This window comes from Nomascus leucogenys, chromosome 6 (assembly GCF_006542625.1).
Source record: "Nomascus leucogenys isolate Asia chromosome 6, Asia_NLE_v1, whole genome shotgun sequence".
In the NCBI taxonomy this organism is placed as follows: domain Eukaryota; kingdom Metazoa; phylum Chordata; class Mammalia; order Primates; family Hylobatidae; genus Nomascus; species Nomascus leucogenys.
This window is the reverse complement of record NC_044386.1, coordinates 68,465,375-68,486,152: the sequence shown is the minus strand read 5'-3', so window position 1 is coordinate 68,486,152 and position 20,778 is coordinate 68,465,375. Positions and strand designations below refer to the sequence as shown.

The window sequence follows — 20,778 nt, the reverse complement described above, 5'->3', positions numbered from 1 at the left end:
TATTCCCACCAATGATGCTAACTGGTTCCATTTTTTCTACGTCCTTGTCAACACTTGCTATTTTCTGTGTGGTAGGGTTTTGGTTTTGGTTTTTATTAACAGCCATCCTAAAAGGCATGATGGGATATCTCACTGTGGTTTTGATTTGCATTTCCCTGGATGATTAGTGATGTTGGCACCTGTTGGCTATTTGTTTGTCTCATTTGGAGAAATGTCTATTCAAGCCCATTACCCAATTTTTTTAAATTGGGTTTTTCTCTTCTTCACTCTATGTTTTTAAATTTTTATGACTTTCAGTAAAATTACGTAAATTTATTCACAAAGGTCTGTACTCTTCTGGTTAAATCTGTAACACATATATTGGTAATGTTACTGGGAGATTTTCTCCCAAAAAATCTTTAAATTTATTATTTCCAGAGAGCAGTACAGTAATGAGAAAAAAGGGAAGTTTTATAAAAAGGCTAGAGACAAAGATACTTTCAGTTAGGGAGAACATCAGAAGTAAAAACACATTAGTAAGAAAGCACAGGGTGTGTGTGGAAAACATCAGGTCTTGAGTTGGATCACAGAATATGTGTAGAGGGAAAGTAATAAAAGCAAGGTTGTGAAAGATTGGAATTAAGTTGGTTGAATCCTAATTCACTTGAAAATGGGGAGCCACTTCGTTTTGAGTAGAAAAGCAGTATGATCAGAGCTGTGTAAAGAGGGTGTGGGATGGCTTAGAGTGGTAGAACCTCGAGATGGAGCGCTAAGCTGGAAAGCAACTGAAATTCTCCAGATGAGTGATCTTAAAACCTGGGTAAGCTGAGGTCAGCCAGAAAAGAAAAGAAAAGAAAAGAAAAGAAAAGAAAAGAAAAGAAAAGAAAAGAAAACAAAACAAAACAAAACAAAACAGGGAAGGACATCAGAAGCAACTCAGTGGAAGGACAGAGAGTAACCAGAGGAGGACAAGGTTTCATGCCTTAATGACCAAAAACTATCAAAAACTACGATATTCTTAACAGAAATCTGGGAAAAGTTTGGGGAGGGGGGAAATGATGAGCCTGCTGTAGGTATATTGAAAATAGTTAGAATAAGCCCACCAGGAGGGTAGAAGAAAGTATTACGGAGTTCATCAGTGCCTCACTTGTCTTCTGGATGAAACTACAGGCCTATTAAAAGGCCCCGGGATCTTTACCATTCTTCCCTCGATGCCTAGGAACAATTCTGCTTACATGGATGGTAAAGCAGAAGTCCTGACAGCATTTACTTTGAGACTTTACTGTTCATATTGACCGCTGTATTTCTTAACATCTTACAACAATACCTCTTTCTTCTCAAAATTACAACTCCTTGTTCTCAATTTAACAAGAAGAAATAAAGTAGAAAATTCTGCTCAGATGGACTCACACAGAAATGTTTATTTCTAATTGTAAATGCCCTCTAAGCAGAAAAGATGGATTTTTCAAATTCTACATCTTTGGCCTGTTCATAGATTCATTACTGATAAAATATTGGGTATTACTGAGTCTTACTTTCCTAAATTTTGCTCTGCATCATCAGAATACAGTTTCAACTATAACCAATTACTGAGTGGATCTAGATTTCAGAGAGAACCTCACAATCTGGCCATAAAGCACTGAGGCAGCTAGGGATCTCTCTGAAGCTGTGTTATACAGTCGACTGAGACTCAGTAGATTTACACCACTGAATAATGCTTCTCTTCATAAGTCAACTAAACTCTCTTGGTTTCAGTGTGCTCATCTGTAAACCACACAGGAGAGCTCTCATATTCTATGTTGGGCTTGCAGTTCATCCATCCATCTATCCATCATCCAACTTATGAATGCCAACAATGAGTAAGAGTTGAAACTTTGCCATGTAATGCCATTACTTACCTGATCATAGTAACGCAGGTAATACTTAACAACGTAGTCCACCAGATTAATCCCATTATCCTAGGTTTAAAAGAGAAATGTACATGAAAATCATTCCCATGAGACTGTCATATTACATGATTGAGAGATGAAATCTCAGGTTGAGAAACTTGTAATTTGTGAAAACTGGCTTTCTCTTCGATGCTGGCAAGGTTTTCCTTCCTCTGCTTTATCCCATCCATTTATTATGCTGGCTACATAAAGAAATGACACTGTACTATCCTTTGTGGGAAAAAACAAACAGATAATCCATAAAACTTCTGAAATAATGGCTAAAACAAACAAAAAAATTGTGTCCTTGTATTTTCTGGCATAAAGCCAAGACAGGAGGGGGCAGGGAGTGCTAAAGGGAACCACGGCCTAGAACAGAAAAGCACCCTCCCTTCCCATCTTTCAAAAAATGTGTGTTCTTAATGGTGTGAAAAACAATCCAGGCCAGCTTAAAAGGAGCACCACGCCACTTTATGACCCCGGGAGGCCAGTGGGGAGCAGGCCCTCCCACAAGGCAGCCTTTGTGTCCTGTTCACTGGGGTCTAATTCTAATTTGCCTGTGTGTTTCCCCTCCCTGCACCCCCCTGCCCCCCATGGGACGCCTAGATATGGGCTGGTTGTTTCTAAAGAGGTAGCTCCACAGGGGTGTGGAGCCAAGTGATAATCAGGCTCAGAGAGCTTGACAGTAGACCCCAGCCCAATTGTTGAGGCAAAAAATTGGTGATTCAACATTGCTCTGCCATTCAGGAATGAGTAAACTACTAGTAGGCAACACTAAACTCAAACAGCCTCCAGCCTTTGCAGGATCCTGGTACTGTATGCTATCTGTTTTGTTCTCACTGAGTAGCAGTTCAATACCTAATTGTATATGTCAGAGCACACGATGATGGGAATTAAGTCATTGAAAATAAGGTCTAATGTGAAAAAAACAAAACAAAACTCTTCATTCAAAAGTGAAAAGAAAAAAGCAAAGAAAAAAATGCATGCTCTAATATAAATGATTGTTGTTAAGGGGAGGACAGAGATAAATGGAACAATCTGGAATACGTTTTTTAAAATTAAAGGTAAAGAAAGAAAATAATGGCAGATCATAGAAACTTATTATGAAAAATAAATACCCGACTTTTGACATCCTTGAGTTTGGGCAGAATTTCTAAGCTATATCCATCGGCTTGTCCCCGAGTCCTATTTCCTCCGTTCATATAATTTCCAAAAGCCAAGATGAGAGCTAAAATATCCTTCACACTCTTCATGTGCAGCAAGCCCTGTGATGGCAAACACCAATTATTACGGAGCTGAACTCCAAATGTACCCATGTTCATTCAGTAACAAATATTTACTGAGTACTCAATAGGCTGTCGGGAGGCTTGGTACCAACAGAATTAACACTTGGTGAAATGAAAAACACACTTTACTAAGCCATGAGTGTCTTTACAAACACATTAACAGCCATTATTTTCTACCCACTCAACAAATTAATTATAAAGAGTGCATGTTTTAATACATGAGGATTAACTATTGGTTTTATATTTTCATTTGAGCCAGTTTAATTTTTAATACTTATTTTAAAGTAGAAGTTGTAAAAAGGGAGTTGGTATATATAGTAAGGCTTAACCTTTGATGACTTCTAGGTAGAAAGGGGTTTACCTTTTGAGGATGTATTTCAGGACTATTTATCTAGATAACCAATACAGTTAAATGCAGAGCAGATACAGAAGAAGTATGTTCTTCTTTATCCCCAGATATAATTTTCAGAGGTAAACTACAATAATGCATTTTAAGGCTGTAGGCCATCTTTAATAACTTTATTAAACTTACATTTATTAAGTGCTTGTTGTATGTCTATTAACTTTTACAATTTCAAGCTGCTTAGGATTTTCTTTGGCTCCCTGTCTCATTTGTCCTTTTATTTTTTACTTCAAGTACAATTTTCCAATTGAAACTTTTTTTCTTTATGGTCTTAATTCACATTTTATCCCCCTTTATTTCAGGGTAAAAAAAGTAATGGCTGGGCACGGTGGCTCACGCCTGTAATCCCAGCACTTTGGGAGGCTGAGGCAGGTGGATTGCCTGAGGTCTGGAGTTCAAGGCCAGCCTAGCCCACATGGTAAAACCCCGTCTCTACTAAAAATACAAAAACTAGCTGGGCGTGATGGCAGGCACCTGTAATCTGTAATCCCAGCTACCTGGGAGGCTGAGGCAGGAGAATCGCTTGAGCCCTTGAGGCAGAGGTTGCAATGAGCCGAGATCATGCCACTGCACTCCAGCCTGGGCAAGAAGAATGAGACTCCGTCTCAAAAAAAAAAAAAAAGAAAGAAAGAAAAAAAAATCAGCTCAAGGAAGACTTCTTTTTCTGCTCCCGCCTTTCGGGTATTATTAGTGCGTATATAATTATATTTCTGTAATATTTATTCTCTACTGAAATACCTCATATCTTAGAGGAAAAAAAATCATGTCTCCAAATAAGGAACAAAGTACTACAGTATTTGTGGAGAAGAATAACGTGTCCTTAAGAGCATGGTTCAACTGTGAGAAAAAGCCAGGTGCTAGAATTTAACCTTATAATGAACACCAGTGTAGTAAAGCCAACAAATATTTATTTGCCAATGACTCAATATCAGTCATTTATTTCACTTATCAAGTCTCTAGAATCCTCTTATTAGGTTGACACATTTCAGATGATCAAATGCATGGATCTCAAGCAAAATCTCTTCTGCAATCCAAATTGTAAAACAGGAAACAGACCATGCTATTTAGATTGGTTTTTAGTGGCCAGTATGTACTTTGGAAGATATTCAGAATTTTTTAGAAGGAATCTGTAAAAGTGTCATTTTTTCCCTCCTTCTCCCTCTTCATCCATCTGCATCTCCTTTTCTCTCCCTCTCTCGCATACACACACACACACACACACACACACGGGCAAGATAATTATCAAATTTACACTTAGAAAAACATACAATCTGAGTCCAAAAAAGTTTCCATAATGGCACTGAAGTGGTCTCTCCCATTTTCTCCTTTACTCTTCAGAGCAAGGCTATCTTTTAAATTAGACAGTAAACATACCTTAGAAGCTCGCGTGATGATCTCCACCTTTCTGTGCAAGGAGGTGATACCCTCAGAAAAGACAGATCTGAAGATTATGCACTGGGCACGTTCAGCAAAATTAGGAATCTGGGCTAACTCATGTAAAAATCTGTAAAAAACAAAATGTGTCATCTACCTTCATATATAATCACAAGCAAAATAAAAAGACAGCTGAAAAAGATCCACTTTGGGAACATTCCTTACCTAACACTCTCAACAATTATAAAAGGTGTCACATAGGTAGACTCAAGGAATTCCAAGGGCACGGTTTCCATTGTTGACAACGGGGCTGCTTTTTAAAGGGGTTCTAGCATGATGAATAAATGTATGGTATAGAAATTCCTTCGGGAACAGAAAGTTAACACAAATATACTAAACAAGTTATCTATCTCCTGCTGCCCAAACAAGAGACTGAACCCAGATGGAAAGCCCTAGCCTTTAACATACGAGAAAAATTATACAATAAACTCCCTCACAATGCAGCATTCTCTAAAGGTGTATTTATACAGGCTAAGCAAACTGAAGACTTGAGGCAAATGTCTACAGACAAGTGATTTAAAAAAAATCTCTTACTCAAGTGATCCTGCTACTATTTTTGCTCAGTGAGTTACATAATGGTCTATAATGATCACATTCTCCAGATATTTGTTTACTTTTTCACATTAACTTATACAGACATAGTTTACAACTCAGTATTTAGAACAAAGCAGGCACTCATTAAGTAGACAACCTAAAGTTTCCTTAAAAATGTGGCAAGACAGATCTTAAAAGCTAAAGGTGAGTACTGACCTACACACAGTAGCTCACTGTCTGAGCGGTTGGGCACTGGTTCTCTTTGCAAAACTAAGTTGGAAGAGCGACATATTCTCCAGGCCAACCACCAGAGGAAGGGGTATAAATGAAAATGGGTGGAAACAGTTGGACATGAATTCAGAAAAGGAGAAAATCTACTAACAGCCATTTATTTCATTTTGGAGTTGAGATGATGATTAACTGATATTTCTGAGAGTCTTGGTCAACTCATAACATCATTACCAAGGAATTTTGCCATCTCTCACCAAAAATGGTTTTACACAGGAACAAAGCTGGAGCCTACTTCTTTCTATACAGAAAGATATTTTCTTTGCTTATACACCCTGTGCCGCCTCTACCTTTAGGGAGATTTGGGTTTTAATTAATTTCTAACATCAATTGATTTCGTATTTATTCCACAACTAGGTTATAATCCATAATCTTTTTTTTTAGATGACACTTAATGAAAGCAAGGAATATCCATAAGAGAAAACACAATCTTGTTTTAAAGTTCAATAACCCATTATTATGAAAATTATATAAAGAAGTATAAAAGTGGAAATTCATAGGAATTCTGCATTAAGACAAGATGAAAAAGTTAAACTCTGTGTAAATTACTTCTTAATGAATATTAAACAATTTATTCATTTATCATGACTGAAATCAGGGGTATCATCAGTCTTTACAAATATATAAGAAGCAAAAAGCTCACAGGACTGACAGCATTTGATCCTGTAATGAGTCTGGGGAAGATGTATTTATTCAGATGCTGAGCTATTTTGAAAGAAGGGCCCTGCATTTCTCCCCTTCTAAATGTGACCATGAGGCGTCATTCAGGACCCAAGTTCCCAGAGCATGTACACTTCCTATCACAGTGAGCGAAGCAGTTACAGACACCACCTGAGAAAATACACAGATCAATGCCTCGGCTCACCAAAAAGGACTTAGATGAAAAGCAGAAAATGCTGAATGAATAGCTACCTATAACTAATCTCAAAAGAGGAAGCATAGGACCAATATGAGGAGACAAGACCATAGTCTTATCAATGTATGTTACACAAGAAAGGGTAAGATAGAATTGCAAGGCTCTCTAGGATTAAAGCCTTACTGGGGTTAGGGCTTGCAATGGAAAAGCTCTTAAAGAATCTTAAATGTTCCAATGTCCTCTTTAAGCAGAAGGGTCTGCAACCCATACAAAGAGTGGGAGGGGGGAGAAAAGATCATAATTTTATATTACTTTTGGAAAGAACTGAGAATTAATACTAAAAGATCAGTCACCAAGAATGTCAGTCTGTCCTTTAGGAATGTATGAGGCATTTACAGTGTGTCAGGGACCATGCTAAGATCTGAGAACAGAGCTTAACTTACAATCCCGTCTTGATAATCCGAGAAGTAAATCAACGATTACTGTGGAGTGTGAACGAGTGCTCTCGGTGACGGATCCAGAAGAGGAGCTAGGAAAGCAAATGCAGGACACTCAAGTGTCATGGGGGGAACACTGTCAGCTAGGGTCCCCGGAGCCCTGTGATGCTCATGCACATGTGAGAAACTGCCGGGAGAGCAAAGATAGGCTGAATGGTATCTGTGGGGAAAGTGAGTAGAAGGCAGATGCTAAAATTGTGTTCTGTATTCTAAAATACAGGGTTTAAACTTCTGAACGAATGAAGGGTTTTAAACAGGAAAGTGACAGTTTCTGCTTTTTGTTGTAGAAAATCTCATTGGCAGCAGCTCAGCTGATTGGATGGGATAGGAAATTTGAGGCTGGGAGACCACAGCTGTAGTCTTCGAAGAGAAAAGGTTAAGAGGGGCTTGCAGTGTGAATGGAGAGGGGCAAATGGATGAGGAAGCTACTAAGGCAACAAGACCCAGAGTAATCTACTCCTAAGAGATGTTGTGAAGAGTCCAGGATGACTTTGCAGTTTTGGCTTGGATATTTGGTATAGTGAAAATACAAAACAATAAAGAAGCAAATTTGGAGGAAAAAAATAGGGTTTTATGACCCTTGCCATCCAAAAACAGCCATGCAAGGAGCACCATAGCTCTTCTCTTATTTATCTGCTAAGGTACCAGAGGTATGGGTTACTTTGAAGGCTGTGAAGCAAGCATCTGATAAATATCTTCTCTTCCCCTGCCCTGCCCCATTACTGTTTTATCCTCTACCCACAAGAGCAAACACAGTAACTCTCTTAAATATTCCCAAGCATGGGATCTTGGACACTGGGCCTTGGCACTTATGAATATTTATGGATTGAGTTCCTTTTGGGCTAGTCTAACTTTACATTCCAGGTTCAGTAAGAAACAAGACTAAATATTCCCAAAAGAAGCTACGAATGAGGGATCCTTCCCTTCTTTCTCCAATGTAGGCTAATATTTCTAGGAAGGACTGCAACTTCAGTTTCTAATATATGAAAGATGTTCTGTGTCTCACATTATTTGGGTTACACATCTACAGCAGCAACTCAGCTGACGGGTGGAATGATGCAATGTGCCTCATTGTTTTTAAGAGACTAACATTTGATTTATTATCCCTAGATTTCTGAATGGTATTACCTAAGGTGTATGTGCACACAGGCGATACACATAGCATAACTGAATGTTGCAGCCTGCATTCTTCCACAGAGGAGTACACTAGCAGAGTCTACTGTGTGGGGGTCCCAAGGCAGCTGCGGACCTTCATGAAACATCACAATAGACTGTGTATAGTGTTCTCACCCTAGGCCATGAGGAGCGTGTACCAGGCCTAATCAAACCCAGCAGAGCCTCACCTCACAGCCATTACCTGGCAGCATAAGAGTCAAGGGCCATCCCTAGAGGGAGTGGTTCTCAGACAGCCTGGTCCCAAGCAGATGACACCTCTGTGGGCAATGGCTTTCTAAATCTGGCACTGGAGTGTAAGAGAGTTGATGAGGTGAGTGATGAGGCCAGCCTCTCCATGCTCTGATTTATAGGACTGGGCACCACAGGACTCTTAGAAAACTGCAACGTTAAAACTATAAATGATTCATATTTTCCAGTATGTAAAACATGCTTATAGTCGACTCACTTGGAGTTAATGGCAAATAAGTTGCCAGAGAATCAGAGTGGCATAAATCAAACAAATGCTGGTTTGTGCAGGAGGTCGGTAGCAAAGGTGAAATGCACCCAGGTCTGAAGGCCCCCACCTATCTGTGCCTCACCCTCCCGCAACTGAGTCCAGGCACGTCACCTCACCAGCACAGCATGACAGTCCTTTTTGCTGGGTTTGCGTGTTCACGAAGCCATCACAATGACCATTTATAAACATTAAAAATGCTTTTCTATCTAGATCATCAGTAGAGAAAACAAGAATAAGTTAATTACCTGCTACCATTATCTAAGTCCCGGCAATTAGAACAATAATTAGGACAGTAGCAGAAACGCATGATCTCTGCCTGCCTGTTCATTTCACCAGATCAGCCATTCCCATAGCTTAGAGCAAGGGCTGCTCGGTGGTTAAGGGGTTGGCAAATTGCAGCCCACAGGCCAAAACCAGGCCACCACTTGTTTTTGTATGGCCCATGAATTAAAAGAACGATGTTTACGTTTCTAAATTGTTGAAAAAAAGAGTCAATAGAAGGACAACATTTTATGACATGTAAAAATAACATGAAATTCAAATTTCAGTGTTCATAAGTAAAATGTCATTGGGGCACAGCGATACCCATTTGTTTATATATTGCCTGTGGTTGCTTTGGCACAGCAATGGCTGACTTGAATATTTGTAACATCCCATAAGCCACAAAGCCTAAATACTTACTATCTAGTCCTTTACAGGAAAGGTTTGCCAACTCCAGGCTTAAAGGAGAATATTACTGTGTAACTTGGTATAACCAGCACTACCCAAGTGCTTGATATGCCCACTGTGCCCCAATACATTCCCATGGCCTTTTCAGTGTTGAAATAGCCCATTATTAGTCACTTTACTTTCAGTCATTAACACCATAGGAGGGATTCATTTGTTATAATAGGAAATATGACTTGGAAATAAACCATAGGATCAGTTGAGGGTAGGGATTGGTAAGGAAGGTGTCTCAAGTTAGTGGAACAAGACAGCAAGGGAACCTCACTTGACTTGATTCACAATATTCCTAGGCTTTAGAAACCTACTTTGAGGGGGGATCTTGGACCATGCTCCATGTGAGAGCAAGTCATCCAAGGTTCCCAAAACCATCATGTAGGTTTGTCATTAACTGAGTAAACCCAGAATTCTCTTCCTGACTCCCATCCCCAGTCATTTAAGATGTTTTCCCGAGTCTAAATGTCCAGGCATCCATGGGGACTGAGGTATTCTAGAGCAGCCGTGCCCAACCTTTTTAGCACAGGGACTGGTTTCGAGGAAGACAATTTTTCCACAGGCCAGGGGTTGGGGTTGGAGGTGGGATGGTTTCAAGATGATTCGAGCACATTACATTTATTGTGCACTTTATTTCCATTATTATTACATCGTAACATATAATGAAATAATTATACAACTCACCATAATCTAGAATTAGTGGGAGCCTTGAGCGTGTTTTCCTGCATCTGGGGGTGATGGGAGACAGTGACAGATCATCATTAGATTCTCATAAGGAGCGTGCAACCTGGATTGCTCACATGCGCAGTTCACAATAGGGTTTGTGCTCCTATGAGAATCTGATGCTGCTGCTGACCTGACAGGAGGTGGAGCTCGGGTGGTAATGCCAGCTTGTCTATCACTCACCTCCTGCTGTGTGGCCTGGTTCCTAACAGGCCACAGGCTGGTACCAGTCTGTGGCCCAGGGGTTGGGGACCCCTGTTTCTAGAGGACCCAAGGGACAAGGCATGGAACTCCAGTGCAAGCCTGAGAACGTTGGAAGCTTCTAGGGCTGACTTGTAACCCTGATCTGATCACTCCACTTCTGCTTCATTTTCTACACTTACCTCATCTCTAGGTTGAGAGGGTTGGCCTGAATTGGACAAAAAATGTTCAGGGTAGCAACAGGCAGAAGAGGCCCCTGTGTCCTCTGAATCCATTTTACAGTCTCACAGAGTCCTAGGCCCTGGGCAGGGGCGTGGGGCTGCAGAGCCCCAGGAGCTTATCTGTGGCTTCGAGACCCCAAGAGTCACTCAGTTACACCCCGGAGTTCTGGGTCTTCAAAGCCTATGGAACGGCATCACAAACGACAGAGCAAGCAGCTATAGATAGTGAGTGGAGAGAAGAACAAGCATGTACAGAGTGAGGGGGAGAAAAAGCCACATTTGGGCAGAGCAGGTGGAGAAGTTTGGGGAAAAGCTGGCACATTCAGGCTGCACTTACTAGATATGACCTTTAGGAAAATAAATTTGAATTCTGTGACTCTGATATCATCTTTTTAACTTCATCAGGAGAACCTTAAACAGAACAATGCCTTCTTCCTTCCTCAGTTACCCTTTTGGTCAAATTGTTTAGTCTAGGAGGAATTAACAAGTTGCTAGAGCAAGAAAGGGGAGTCTAATGGGGTAGGGGAGGGGGGTGAGACACATTGTATCCAACAGCACAAATCTCAGCGCTGCTTTTCCCGGCAGCAGGGTCATCCTGCTGCATGCAATAGGTCACAGGAATGACGGTGTTGTGATTTAGCTGGCTGCACAATTTAGATTTGGTTATTCTGAGCTGGGAGACAAGAAGACAGAAATTGCAGTTCTCCTTTTGGCCTAACAGAAAAATGTTAAGTATCCTTACTGCTCAGGTTTATCCAGCAGCTTCAGTTCTTCTTCTTTGGATGTCTCGTAATACTTTCTTATTTTAACCAGCTCATCCTCTTGGGCTCTCTGTATCAAAATAGAAAACAAAACCAAAAAAAAAAAAAAAAAAAAAAGGGGGGGGGGCAGTGAGACTCTGGCTATGGCAGTGGGTCTCAAAGTGTGGTTCCTAGACCAGCAGCATCAACAACATCACCCGTCACTTGTCAGAAATGCAAATTATTGGCCCACCCTAGACACAAGAACTGGGGGTGTGGGTGGGGGTAGGGGGGATGCAAGCGCACCGGGTGATTCTGATTCATGCTCAAGTTTGAGATTCAATGCAAACGGACCTAACAAGTACAGGCAGCTGGACACAGAAGTACAGCTATTTGAGCTCTACTTTTGAATCCCCCGTCTCTTCCTCTGTAAGGAGGCTGGGGGAATATTGTTCTTAGAATTTGCTTCCTTACTCTTAGAACAGCCCTAAATTATATGAACTCGCAGCTCTTTCATTTCTGGTCAACATCGTCCCTTTTTCCAAATTTCGTAAGCACTCATTGTCTGTACCACTTATTTTGGCATTGAGTCACTTACTTTCTCGATTTATCCAACTATTTCAGTTGTATGCAGCTTATCTCTACTATGAGCTAACAAGCGGCAACCATGTGCATAGTCCTGAGCTCATGGTAACAACACAAAGCATCTGGAAGGTACTGCCTTTGACAAAGTTCTTTAACATGAACCACTGTATCCTCATTTTACAGATTATTCCACTGAGGCTTGTACTAAGTAACTCTTAAAGAGCTTCAGACTTGGAACTCCCTCTTTCTGCCTCTATACCTTGCTGACCTCCAAGTATTCAAGTGCATAATTAGCTCCCAACGGCCTGGTATTTGTGTACTTTCTGATTTATTAACGAAAGCTTTACTAGTGGAAACGTGGGAAGTTCCCACCCATTTGTATTAAGTAGCTCCTGACACATATAAAAGATGTGAAAATGAGCAAGGAATTGGTGATGCCACCAAGCCTAGACTATTAGACTATGGAAATCTTCTGTAAGAATCTTCAGGTCCCAGGGGACATAAATATGAAACGAATCATCTTTTGAACTGAGTGACCACAGCATACTATAGAGCCCTAGACAGCTTCCTGGGAAATATCATTACTTAAGAGAATGTGGTTCAATCTATGTTTCTGTAGCCTAACAGTCAGTGAACCAAAACAATGAACAATCATGGGAATTCTGACTTTCCTGTGTTGTCTTCTCAAGAGAACCTGACTATTCTGCTGGTTATGTCCACTTAAAACCCAAATTAAAAGACCTTATATGTGTACGGTCCTGTTGACTTTCAAAATACACTGCTACTGCTACATATATTAAATCCTCATTTGATTAAAAAAAAATCAGAGCCTACTATAATCCCCACTATAATGATGATCACAACGGGATTAAGGAGTTTAAGTAACTAGCCCAAGGTCACTTAGCAGGCAATGGTAGACACAGCTGGACCTCACACCTAAGACTGTCTCACTCTAAATCTAAAACACATACCTACCATTCTACACACCTTCCCACATTCAGTATCATCAACTCATTTGGACTACGAGTAATCATCCAAGCTGGTATTAGCAGTCCCATTCTTCAGAAGTAGACACTAGTGCACACTATCATTTCAGTAGGCAGCTTATCTTCATTCACTTGGCCAGCAAGCGACAGGACTGGGTTCCAGAGCACATAAGTGATGTCTACCTGAGATGCCCTGCTTTGCAAGTGTGCAATGAGATCTGCTAGCCCAGATACCACAGTGGGAGTTAGGAATCTAGTGCTCCTCACATCCATTCCCATTCAAGCTTGTGTTTCTATGCCTTAATCTCTTCCAGGCCACGTCAAAACCCTTACTACCAAAGAACATGAATGGCTCAGTCATTTCTCAGGTAGAAGATAAATATGGAAATGCTAGCTCTGTAAGTCTTTGACACTCACGTTTTCATATAAGGCTGCCAGGGTCTCCAGATCAACCACGGAGTCATCCACATTGAAAATGGCTGCCGAGCACCCAAAAAGAAAAGAGGATAAGGGATTTGATTAGGTCCCCTGCACCAGTGTTTACTCCACATCCAGCTTCCCAGCAATTAACAGAGTATTGCACTTTCTTTTTTTTTTTTTTATTATACTTTAGGTTTTAGGGTACATGTGCACAATGTGCAGGTTTGTTACATATGTATCCATGTGCCATTTTGATTTCCTGCACTTTCTTACACAAGCTCTGCCTCTCAGCTTGTTTCTGCTCCCCTTCCTTTCGCACCAGGGGTCTCAAATGAAAGAAACCAAAATGGTTCCTATCATTGGCCTGAGCCTTGGCTCTGCCTTGTTTAATTCCTCAGGCTCTGAGTCCTTTCTGCAGTTTAATTTAGGCTCCACAGGAGAAGTGTTTGTGCTTTAAAACTAAATCAGTTTGTAGGTTTGAAGCACAATGTTAAATCTTTCTTCCCGATGGTAATTGAAGAGATTTAGTACCTAATGCACCAGAACTGACTCTTGCCCATTACCAGAAAGAAAGAGAGAAAAAAGACAATGTTGGCAAATTAAATGAATTCAGGCATGTGATTTCAGGCACCTTTCCGTGGCCACTGCCAACATCTTGTTTGGATTAAAAAGACAAGAAAAAGCAATAATTGCATCAATAGCAAATTAAGATTATGGAAACCTCCCATGAGCCAGTCTTCAGGCAGGCTCTCATTCCCATGGTTTTATTAGGATTCTACTTGTTCTGTATTATTTAAGATTAATTTAGCCATGAACTAATATGCGTATGATTTCATCTAGAGAGGTACCTTCCCACAGATACTGGGATGCAAAAATTGAGACTTAAAATCCTTAATGGATTTGGCTATCAAAGTGTTTGAAATAAGCAGGTCCACATCTTTAAATAATTATTCAAAACTAATAAGGTTTGTTCCCTCAACCCTACCTCCCTTCCCTGACTTTACATTGTGAAATTAACCAGCACACTAGTAAATTTTCTCCGCGGCAGGCTAATTAATTTTATTAAACCAACCAGTGATACTTAGAATGCCTTAAAATTTTGCTCGTCAACTATTATTCTGTTCATTTGCATCACACCACGGTTTTTGGCAAGGTGGGGATCAAGGTAAGGGGCAGGTTGTTTTTGAGGTATTTTGCTTCTTCTGTGGTTTACAACCACATGAACCCTTTCATACAATTTTAACAAAGCTAAAATTAACTGAGCTAAGATCATGGAACCTCACAGAACACCAAGAAATGTACTTAAAATTCCTTTGCAGGCCACCTTCTCAAACTTAGGGGTTAATCAGCAAGCTATTCCTAGATACACAGAACCGAGAGAAAAGAGGAGGTTAATATGCTAGAGAGAAAGTCAGTCACCTCGGATTCCACCAAGACAAAGGAACACCACACATCCACAAAGGCCAATCTGAAACCACCAAAGAAAAATGCAGTTTAAGGACAGAAAGAAAGGATTTGCCCTCTCAAGACTGTTATTTTGTGTGTGGAGATCATATAAATCCACTAATTTGTCAGACAGAGCATGGATTTTTAAATGTCTAGTGCTTTGAAAACCAAAATAGCCAGAAACAATGTCTATTTTATGTAAATCTCAGTATTCTCTTACAAAAATCAACCAACATGAGCGCATAAGAAAAGTTCAAATTCTAAACAATAATCTACCAAAAATGTTTACATGTTAACTAATCATGCATCCTGGGTAACTATATATTACAAGCTTAGATATAATCAAATAATCTTAACTAATGAGAAAGAGAATGACCTGTGAGTTTCTTTTCCTAGTAAGTAAATATTCAGTTTTTAAAAGTTAATCAGTCTGGGGCCCAGGTACACAGTTCCTCAGATGATATTGTCAGCTGTGCCCCTTCCAGTGTGTTCAGTAGCAGAAAAATAACACCCAGAGAGGTTGGGACTGAGAACAACCATGGGCTCTGAAGATATGGATTCATTCATTCCCCCATCCAGCCCTTGAATAAATATTTGTTGATGTGTACAGGACCTGTTCTAAATACCGTAGATTTTTAAGTTAGAAGTGCAAAGTACTTAATTAATCTCATGAAATTTATATCCTAGTCTGGGGACAGAAAATAAACAAGTAAATACATAATTTCAGATAACAATTTACTATGAAGAAAGTAAAACAGAGAAATGTACAACATTAGACAGGAGGATCAAGGAAGGCTTCTTTGGGAGGTGACATTTAAGAGAAGACCTGCAGAGGTCAGTTTTGTGGCTATTTTGGAGAATAACGTCCCAGGGAGAGGTAATTGCAAAGACAAGTTTCTTTTTCTGAAGGAACACATTCAAGGTACAGAAAAAAAAAAATCAAGGTGACTATCATGGACACAGAAAAATGTACTCATTGTGTGATCCTGACGTTAAATTTTCTGAGCTTCAGCATATCTATAAAACAGCTCGAACACCACTTACTGAAAATATTAAGTGAGGTAAGATGTATGCTCAGCATAGCACGTAGAACATGGTATAAGCCCAAAATGGTATATATGAGCTATTACTATCATGATTTCAAATATATACATTGTAAATGTGTTTTAATGCTTGTTAATGCCTTATCCCCTTTAACATCTGGAAAGAGTTAAGAGAAAGAAAACTACAACTACTGAGTGATTTGTGCTGTAAATGCAACCTTCCAGAATTCTTAGGTGTTTCTGATCGCAGTTACTATGAAACCCTTCCAGTCCTTTAAAACCCCACTCAAGATCCAACTTCAGAAAGCATTATTAACAGGAAGGGTCTATGACACAGAACTCTAATTACAAAAAATAACGGATCACGTGTCTTAAGGGAAATGCCAGGTACCTCCAAGTCTGTATTATCATATTTTTATCTCTAATTTCAATCTTTCTCATAAATCCATCCTTCATTGTACCAAGGTTATTTTTTAAAAACATGGATTTCAAAATTTTACTGTGATGCTTAACATACCTCCAATATCTTCCTTTAAACACTCGGTGAAGTCTAAACTCCTTGGCCTGGTTGTTAAACTCATTCCCTGCCTGGCCTCAATTACACTTACAATCTCATCTCCTACCATCTTCTCCATGCACCATGGGTTCCAGTCAACCTGTGTCCTTCCCCATTCCTGAACATGCCATGGCTTCCTCCCTTTCTTCATCTCTCCAAGGCACAGAGGTCAAAGCCCTGGAAGGACATCCCTTGACCCTCAGATCATTAAGTCCACGATCTTTTCCTCTGCCATGGCACCTCTCTCATATTTTACATAAGGTGAAGATGGTATACTTTAAGAATCTGTAGTATGTTGCCTAACTGTTTCCTTCTCCCAGTAGACTGTGAAATCCTTGCGGTCAGCAGCTGATTTCTTATGCATCTTGATAATTGTCTCCCAGCATGGTACCAGGGGTGCAGCAGGTATAACATAGATGTTTGTGGGTATAATTATACCATAGGACTCCTGAAGAGTGAGTCCTTCTGCTGATGGGAGGAAAAGCTTCTTGACAAAGAGAACATGGGGTCTTAAAAAGAAACCCTTATAAGGGGCACAGCCTTATAAGGCATCTATCTGAATTATGGTTGTTTGCTTCTTCCCAATTTGACCCTGTCCAAAAATCAGGGTTTGGCCAGCAGTTACATAATTGCGTCCCCAACTCATACACTCAGTGTAGATTATACCACTTGCCTGAATATTCCCTAACAAAAATAATTAACTTCAAAGATGAGTTTTCTCATTATTAGGGAATGAATAAGGAAAATCTTTCCTTATTCAAAAAAGTTTTAAATAGTTGTATCCCCTTAGGAAAAAAGGTTGAGTAAAAGTTCAAGTGTTACATTGCTTTAGGCAGACACTTAAAACACTCATCTATTAATCACCAATAACTAAGCTAAATTCATCCATGCAATGACAATTTGTAAGTATGCAATACGTGCCAGTGAACGTAAACTGGAAGGATACAAAACATTCCAGCCAGAAGAAGCAGATAATAGACAGACTCACAAAATGTTTAGGCAATGGCAGGTAGTTCAATTTTGGTTTGAATAGAGACTTAATTAAAGGGACTAGAAAGATACACTCCAAACATGGTTTGGGATAAAACCTTGTAGAATTTTGAATGCTATGATGAACCTGTAATACACTTGTTACACAGGAGGGAGTTGTGGAGCAGTTATGAATAGAGGAGTAAATTGGACAAAATTATATTACACACACAAAAAGTCAAAATTTGAAAAGACTAATTTAGAATCTATTGTAGTGGGCAAGAGGTAGCAAAACCTTGAATAGTGTGGACAGAAAGGATAGGGCAAAAAATTAGGACACTACAGAGCACTATTATAGTGACATTGCTAACCAGCTCTGGGGACTGAGAGAGTCTAAAACCACCCGGAGGCTTTGAGTCTAGGTTTAGGGGAAGAGCTTTGTACCATTCCCCCAGAAACAGGCAGAGGAGTCTAAGAGGTGAGCATGACTACTGATCTGTCCCCCAGGGACTGGGAAAGGAATGGAGTAGAGAGGAAAGGACAGGTAAAAGAAGTAGATAAACAGATGAACTTAGGGCCAATGCCAAGTATTCCACTGAAGTTTCTCCTCTTCCACAGAAGGATCTTAAAAATAAAATCTAAAAAGTAAAAGAAAATTCAGAGGTAGAAGAAGCAATATCAAGACATTGATATTGAGCCTAGAACTTATGGAGATTAAATTAGTTGTATTATTTCTAATAGTATTGGCCTGGGAAGGTTAGGGCATCAGCCAGAAGTCTAAAAAATAAAAAGGCCTACCAAGTCCTAGGATGCCTAAGAGAACTGCCTTACATGTACATAATCCCATGTCTTAGTCACCAAATACAGTTTAGGTTCCTAGAGAGCCAGAATCCACATCTGATAATTCTATTCTCAAAATACTGGAACAATGTATTAGAGAATCAATGAATGCTCTCCGATTAAGTAATTCTTGCAAGCACTTACCATTAAACTTATTAGCCATTACATAAGCCCAATTAATTAGTTAACTAATTAATTAGTTATCATAATGATCACAATGTGGAAAGAAGTCAGTCTTCAACTAAACTATTTTTGGCGTCACCCAGGATCAGATCGCTCCCCCCATTTTATACTTTGAAAACACTCACTTTCTGTCTCTGTCTCTTCCACGCATGTGTGTGCACACAGGCACACCGCTCATAAATTGAATAAACAAATACAAGCCTATGTAATTTTACAGCAAGCCTCAAAGCTCTGATACAGTAATTCCAAGTAATCCTAGCTTTTGTTCCCATCTGTATAGGTCTCATTATACTAACACTCCTGCAGATGGTGTCAGAAAGGTGAAGTGTCAAGTCCACAAAGGGGAGACCCCAACAGCTCATTGCTACTGCAATATCAATCATTGCTGGTGGTTTTTACTTTTATCTCCTTCCCTCCTTAGTTGTCTCGCACACACTGTCAGTTCGGTTAGAATATTTCACCTACACCTCACAATATGTCAAAAGGAAGTAGACACACGCTGTGAAAAGCTGGTAATTTTATTGGATTCCTTTACCTTTAAAAATCTGTTACTTGGTCAAGTCTGGTTTCTGGGCTTCTTTTTTGCAGGGAAATTGAGGCAAACATTTTTATGTGGTCCTCTGGTGCCTGCTCTGTACCACAAGAATTATATACACAAGGATCATTAGAGTAGTGTTTCGCCCATTAAGATATAATAACCGTCAGCAGGGACAAAAAGCAGATCAGTATCACAAATTGAAACTAACAGGCACACATAAAAACTATGTGCCTGCTTTAGGGCACATGCGAGGGGTCAGGGTCTTATACAAGAAGGAAAATTCCCTCTCCGGGTAAGAGATGGCTTTTCACAAGACCAGGGTTAAGTAGAAAGAACATGCAGGATTCTCTCAGTTTTCCAGCCATTTTTCAACCCTGAACACTTCTATCTCCAAGTGTACCATGCCCATATAAACAAAGAATGCACTTGCTGTTCGAAGGGCTTCTAATGAGTAAAAAGACGGGCAGAGTTATTTAAGGGAGTTGTTCCCTTTGACTGAGGGAGCACCTTTGAGCAAGAAGCATGGGACACGGTGGTGAGAAAGGCATATCTTATATAGTCTATTAAGATCAGCCAAAGCAAATCTGGTCATCCGAAATGTGGGAGATGCCACAGGTAGGTAGGGTTGGGTTGGCTCACCAGGTTTTGGCTGATGGTGGTTTTGAGAATGATTTGCATGTAGCCTGTTTTATTCTTCTTTTTATTTCCTTAAGTGACTGATGTAAGCCTCTTGCACAAAGCGGGTATGTAGTAATGTTTTGCAAATGGACTAGATATAGTCTAGTCCAGCCCAGGAAAGCAAAGTTTGATAGGATTACTTGACTCTATTAGTAGAAATTATTTTGTTTACAATGTTAACTCTGCAACAGCCAACACAAAACTTAGCTGCTTTGCCCAAAATACTGGTATTTTTCAGAACTCGATAAAAATTCAATCAGTAAGAGAAAGAGAACAGAGCAGGGAAAGAAATATAGAAGGACTTGGTTTTTTGAAACTCTCATGTCACCTATATCCCACAAAACTCTGACAAACCTACTTCGTGACCTCTACAAAGGAAACGATAACATGGGGTTCATGGGAAGAGGCAGTAGTACAATCTGAGAGTTGAGGAAAGGGAAGGCAGAAACATCTTCCCATAGTTGTCCCTCCCAACAATGAGGTCATCCTTGAGAGCAAACACCAAGTCTACGAAAAAAACTGCAAGAAGTGGAAAGAAGGGGAGCCAGCAGAGAGGGGTGTGGAGCGTGGAAGGACCACTCGGAGGCTAGGCCAGGGGACTGTACAGATCTGCTCCCATTGAAGAGGCCTGTAGTTCTCCTATAACTATACCTTGCGTTTCTCCTACTGGACACTAGGTTCCACCTCCAATAAGCACCAGGCATGCCTGTGCAAACCCAGATATGCACAAATCCTCACTCTACGCAAGTATCCAAATGAGACGCTTAAGGGCACCAATTAAGTAGCAGCTTAAAAGAATCGCTGTCCACTCCACCACAGGGTGAGGACAGCAGGCAGACTTTATTGGGGATTAATACTTAATAACTGATAGAATTTATTGGCAGCTTCCTCTGTACCAGGCATTGTTCTAAGTGTTTCGCATTTAATCATATGAGGCGGGTGCATTTGTTGTTTCTAGTTTTACAGATGATGAAACTAAGGCACAAAGTCACACTGCTTGGTTTCCCAAGCTCAATTCGACAATCACCCCAACTATCCTCCAAGGCGGTGGTAAT

General features: G+C 40.1%; 1 protein-coding gene across 2 annotated transcripts in view; it reads right to left on the bottom strand.

The window, feature by feature from the left end:
• FMN1 (formin 1) overlaps positions 1-20,778 on the bottom strand; it is a 429,632-nt gene that overhangs the window by 134,609 nt on the left and 274,245 nt on the right. For both annotated transcript variants that reach the window (XM_030814363.1, XM_030814364.1), the window contains 5 exons: positions 13,468-13,529; positions 11,482-11,570; positions 4,971-5,100; positions 3,026-3,172; positions 1,878-1,937 (listed from right to left, as the gene is read on the bottom strand). In XM_030814363.1, coding sequence (XP_030670223.1) covers positions 1,878-1,937; positions 3,026-3,172; positions 4,971-5,100; positions 11,482-11,570; positions 13,468-13,529 — 488 coding nt within the window. The remainder of the gene's footprint in view (positions 1-1,877; positions 1,938-3,025; positions 3,173-4,970; positions 5,101-11,481; positions 11,571-13,467; positions 13,530-20,778) is intronic.